At 50.8% G+C, this 5,505-nt stretch overlaps 1 protein-coding gene across 2 annotated transcripts; it reads left to right on the forward strand.

The window, feature by feature from the left end:
• Positions 1–2,728: 2,728 nt before the first annotated feature.
• LOC129138958 (testis-specific Y-encoded protein 3-like) lies at positions 2,729–5,505 on the forward strand. 2 transcript variants are annotated; one of them, XM_054677330.2, is made up of 6 exons: positions 2,729–3,241; positions 3,849–3,926; positions 4,055–4,166; positions 4,268–4,413; positions 4,520–4,601; positions 5,295–5,505. In XM_054677330.2, the coding sequence occupies exons 1-6, from the start codon at positions 2,888–2,890 to the stop codon at positions 5,315–5,317; spliced, it is 795 nt and encodes a 264-aa protein (XP_054533305.1). In that variant the 5' UTR covers positions 2,729–2,887; the 3' UTR covers positions 5,318–5,505. The 2 variants fall into 2 exon arrangements, with proteins under 2 accessions (XP_054533305.1, XP_054533304.1); XM_054677329.2 differs by lacking the exon at positions 5,295–5,505 and having other exon boundaries at positions 2,803–3,241; positions 4,520–4,717.

Consider the following 5,505-nt stretch of genomic DNA (forward strand, 5'->3'; position numbering starts at 1 on the left):
TTTGCCGTCTCTTCACATTTCCTCCCCTGTGAGCCCTGTGTGGTCCTCCAGATTCCCTGTGCGGTGGCCTGCCTTTTTTGGGGTGGGGAGTTGGTGGGTGAATGAGGATGGCGGAGGGAAGCAAGCATGTCAGTGGAGCGTGGTGTCATCCAAACGGTACTTAGCAGGCCTGGGAGAGTCATTCTGGGAGGACGCAGACCTAGACAGGCCTCAGGTGGGCATCTGTGTGGAGGGTGAGAGATCCCTGGTTGAGCCCAAACTGAACCCCAGGTAGAAGCAAGCCTCAGGACAGGGAAGTAGCTAGCAAGGGATGATGAGGCAGCTATCCCTTGATCCTGGCTTCCCACCCATTGACCTTAGCTGCTTATGCCTATTAAGCAGATTACGGTTCCCCCATCGTGAAATGTGGGTACCACAGTTCCCTGATGGGCATTTCTCCACCAGCCCATGATGGCCTGAGTTTCCTTACTGCAGTCTCCTCCCTGAGCCTTGGCTTCTCTATGTGTGTCCTACCTCCAGGACCCACAGGCCTCTCAACCCCCAGCCCTGGGCTGCTTCCCTAGCCTCTTCTCTGCTCCCTCCCTGAGGGCCTAACTCCCTTGGGTAGTGCTGCAGAATATAGAGCCACAGGCCCTGGCTGATGATCTGGTGGACTGGGCAAATTGGCCGTGACAGGTCAGGTTCTGGTTCAAAGCCAATTCCTCCGATGCCAAGGAATGTCGAAGAAGGTCCTTTGCGTTGATGCCCCATAGCTGCCCCACCTCAGCAATCGTGCCGTAACCTGGGCCGTCACAGTCAGACAACCAGCTGAAGAAGCTCAGGCAGTGACCTGCGGGAAACTCGGGCTTTCACTTGCATGACCCTGGAACCACTGGACTGCAGTGGAGCCAGTCGCCCTGTATCCTGGAGGGAGACGAGTCAGGAAGGCTCACGCCAGGCCCAGCTTCCGAGGTACTACCCCCTCTACTCCTCATGGAGGATGCCAATGCAATACTCCTTAGTCATCACTTTGTTTCCGAAGTAAATGTTGTGATGAAAGGCAAACTTCTTCCTACCACTTGTATTCAGGGTGGCCGAGTTCCTCCACCTGCCTGTCCAAGAAGGAGAAACAGGGCTGTGAAGGGGCAATTTCATCTAGGTGGGCAGAGGTGGCATTCTAGCCGGGGTGAAGCATGCGTTTCCCCTTCCCAGCTTTCCCGCTGAGACACACCTGAGCCCCAGAAGGACCTCAACCAGACCAGGACCGTAGCACCCTCCCCCAGACCCAGGCTTTCCATCCTGACCTGCAAATCCAACATGCAGCTCTGAAGGACTTTCTCATGGTTTCTGAGCTCCTTGCTCTCACCAGAAAGAATCAGAACTTTTAAAGTGTTCTTTACGCCAACTTAAATTTTTCATTTGGACTACCTCATGTTTTGGATGAGGCATGTATTTTTACATTTATTTTCACCCTTATTGTACCTCTATGATAAACTGCTTGCTTACATTCATACCATAATTATGTCTCAGGTTACTTGTCTGTTCCTAAAGATTCACTGAAACAAAGAATTGCATATATGCTTGTATCTTTCAGCAACCGTATGTCAGATAGCACTGCACATTACTGCAGACATCGCATATACAGGTCCAAAGGTAGATGAAGAAGAAGAAAGCAAGCTTGAAACTCTATACATTCCTAAAAGCATATCAGAAACTCACAAATAACAGTGAAATCAAAGAATGATCCCAGCCAATTCCATTACATACCTAGACTGAAATATGAAACTTCAAAGAAAAGACAGATTAGAACTTTGGGTTTGTAAAAATTTTCCTAAATAGGTATAAGTATTGGAAACTTTGTCTCACTAGAAAACGTAAACAAAAATCCATGTTTTTCATGTTTGTAAATATACATAGTTTTATATCCATCAGTTATGACATGCAAGAAGTAATAAAGTGGAAGTACAATAAAATGATATATGGAACTTCCTCAGTCTTAAAATATTCCATGGAGACTGTCAATTTTATGAAAACTATAAAGAATGCTTCATGAAACTACATTGTACAGTGCCATTTACTATTTTACGTACATTTGAAATAATCAACAATTAAAGGGAATACATCAACATTATTTAATACGATTAACGTTATTTTTCTTGAGTAATCCTGTTGAAATTAAGGATTTTAAATAAAACATTAAAAACAAATTATATTGACTGCTTTCAGCTTTGGATGAAATCATACTTGTGTATTTGTAGTAATGGGAAGCATAACTTTCTCCTCACAATTAATCTTTTATAAGGCAGGCGACTTTCCTCCCACGTGCCCGCCCCGATCACTTCCCCCAGGACACCCCTGCCGCCCTAGCCCCAGGAACCAGAGAGTTTTCTCTGGATCTGCAGTATTACTTCCGTACCATCTACCTGGCCTGCCTAACGAAGAGAGATGTTTCCTGTGTTCGTGACACACAGAGATGTTCATGGCTTGCCACACTGAGGATGTCAGGGCACAGGGCTGCCATGCCCACAATTCCAAAGGCCACGCAGCCCGCGTGTGCCTGGATGCCTAGCTACCCGGCACAAGCTCCAAGGGCTTCTCGGAGGAGGCTTGGGCAGGGAAGGCGGGGGGTGGGGGGCTGGAGATGCAGGCCCGCCAGTGGCTGTGCCGCCCAGGGAGACGCCCACCGCCCTCCCATTGATTGGCCCCGACGGGAGGAAGTCGGCCTGGGTGCGGCCCCTCGGCCCTTCGCGCGCAGTCCCTTAGGGGGCGCCTGGAAGCCCGGCGCATGCGCCCTGAGGGCTCGCTGAGCTACCGGGTGCCATAGAGGCTGCGGCAGGGTTCCTGTGGCGTGGGTCGGGCAGCACAGGCCTTGGTGCGTGCGAGTGCCGAGGAGGGCACCGCCTTCAGGATGGAGGCTGTACAGGAGGGGGCGGCCGGGGTGGAGAGTGAGCAGGCGGCTTTGGGGGAGGAGGCGGTGCGGCTGTTGGATGACATAATGGCGGAGGTGGAGGTGGTGGCGGAGGAGGAGGGCCTCGTGGAGCGGCAGGAGGAGGCCCAGCGGGCACAGCCTGGCCCTGGGCCCATGACCCCAGAGTCTGCACTGGAGGAGCTGCTGGCCGTTCAGGTGGAGCTGGAGCCGGTTAATGCCCAAGCCAGGAAGGCCTTTTCTCGGCAGCGGGAAAAGATGGAGCGGAGGCGCAAGCCCCACCTAGACCGCAGAGGCGCCGTCATCCAGAGCGTCCCTGGCTTCTGGGCCAATGTTGTATCCTTCTCAGTGTTTCTTCGGCCTTTCTAGTGGAGAGGTGCTCTCGGGGAAGTGTAAGTGACCGATGGGCAGCTCGGCGTCGATGTGACTCTTTGGGGAACAAAGGGGAGTTGCCACGGACAAATGTGGCTGCGGAAAGCCACAGCAGGCGTGGGTACTATTGTCCTGCAAGCGGCAGAGAAACCCTTGGTGATGCCGAGCAGCAGACGTTTGGGGCATCTTTTTGAAGAGCAGAAGCGAGTTCAGACCAGAAGAGGTTTTTCGGTGAAGCAAGCTATTTTTAAGGGAGTGTGATTGCTGCCCCTTGCTAGTCCGATCTGGGACTGGGCGTCTTCGGCTCTAAGCAGATTCTGCCACTCCTCAGACACCAGCAAGTCTCTGCAAATCGCGCCTCCCCATGTCAGTGCAGTCAGCCTCAGAATCATACACCCTCTGTGAACACAGGAGGCCTTAGTTTACGGGGAGGGGGAGGTGAAAGGAGATCATACATGGAAGCAGATCTGAGAAATCCCCTACCCCAGCCTCTGGGTGCGCTTAGGCCTTCTTCCCTGCTGCTCGTCGCTTTCCCTTCCATCGTGTATAAAGTCTCTTTGACCTAAATCAGATTGCAAACCACCCCCAGATGTCAGCCCTGATCACTGACGAAGATGAAGACATGCTGAGCTACATGGTCAGCCTGGAGGTGAGGCCAGGAAGACTGAGGCTAGAGGGTTTAGCGGGGGAGGGTAAGGGAAATAATTCATTCCTGTAAGCAAGAGTGAGCACCTCACCCGAAAACGTATTTAAGCTTTCTCCACCTTGTCCTGACAGGTGGAAGAAGAGAAGCATCCTGTTCATCTCTGCAAGATCATGTTGTTCTTTCGGAGTAACCCCTACTTCCAGAATGAAGTGATTACCAAGGAATATCTGGTGAACATCACAGGTGACAGGTGGCTCCCAGGATGGGTAGTGGAAGGAAGATGGCGGGTGGATCATTGCCGACGTGATCCAGCCCCCTTCCCACAAAAACTCCTGTCTCTGTAGAATACAGGGCTTCTCATTCCACTCCAATTGAGTGGTATCCGTATTATGAAGTGGAGGCCTATCGCCGCAGACACCACAGCAGCAGCCTTAACTTCTTCAACTGGTTCTCTGACCACAACTTCGCAGGATCTAACAAGATTGCTGAGGTGAGTCCTCACTGGGAAACATGAGAAATGACCCCGTGTGTTCCCAGCTGCTTGGGTCACCTTTCTGAGCCCTGATGAGGCCTTTCCCGATTGAGTCCCCTGACAGATCCTATGTAAGGAGCTGTGGCGCAATCCCCTGCAATACTACAAGAGGATGAAGCCACCTGAAGAGGGAACAGAGACGTCAGGTGAGCCGTTAGTTGGGACTGGAGCTGTTTGATGCCTAGTATAAGGGGGTTGATGCACCTGCCTATTCAGGGAGCCTGGGTGCTCATTTCAGAAATGTAGAAATTGAGGCTCCTTTGGTACATGTAGAAATTCCTTGAGAGGAAGACAGAGAGTGACAGAATCCAGGACGTTCATGGCATTGGGCTGAAAAGGCACATTAGAGACTTCACGCAAAGCAGGTGATAGCTGTGGAGTCTTAAGCCCAGTGAAGAATCGTCCATTTCCAGAATCAATGAGGAGTAAAGCTGAAAATCATTCAGTTCAGTCTGTGGCACTTGATTCCATGGCTGTGAACCCCTCCGGCAGTCATCCTACCAACCCCATAAGATTGGGCTCCCTGAATGTGCGTCCTGATCATCCTTGCCCCAAACCACAAAGGACTGTTTAGATTGATGGATTTCCTTAAGCTGTTGCCCCATCAGACTTCTGTGTGCTTTTAGGGTACAGTGCATCTTGTTAGCTGACTCCCCTCACAGACAATACTGGGAATGGGGCAGGGATTGCGCAGAACAGTTTGTAACACGTGGTAGGAGGAAGTTTAAGGGATCACAAATGGGGAAGGGATATCCTTTTCTCAGCGGGCCCCACAATTGAAACATTTCAAGGTATGGCTCAGAGAAAATGCGTTTTAACGTGAGTTTGTGTTTCTCTAGGGGACTCCCAGTTGTTGAGTTGAATATGATGGAGCATCAGATTTTACCTAATACAGCAGAACTCCTAAAAAGTTACAACAGTATGCAGGACGGCAGTACTCAGCATGGTCTTATGCACAGGAACTAAAGGAAAAAGAGATCGAGTCACCAGAAATCAGGAAGAGGGGGTAAATTTGGATTGTATGGAATGAAAAATAAACATTCTCAAGGA

This window comes from Pan troglodytes, chromosome Y, assembly GCF_028858775.2.
Source record: "Pan troglodytes isolate AG18354 chromosome Y, NHGRI_mPanTro3-v2.0_pri, whole genome shotgun sequence".
Classification (NCBI taxonomy): Eukaryota; Metazoa; Chordata; class Mammalia; order Primates; family Hominidae; genus Pan; species Pan troglodytes.

What these genes read in the sequence shown, in the direction of transcription:
- LOC129138958 (XM_054677329.2), top strand. Translation starts at nt 2,888, where the DNA reads ATGGAGGCTGTACAGGAGGGGGCGGCCGGGGTGGAGAGTGAGCAGGCG. An exon ending in GCTACATGGTCAGCCTGGAG is followed by an intron (nt 3,927 to 4,054) that starts GTGAGGCCAGGA and finishes TTGTCCTGACAG; the next exon opens with GTGGAAGAAGAGAAGCATCC. An exon ending in ATATCTGGTGAACATCACAG is followed by an intron (nt 4,167 to 4,267) that starts GTGACAGGTGGC and finishes CTGTCTCTGTAG; the next exon opens with AATACAGGGCTTCTCATTCC.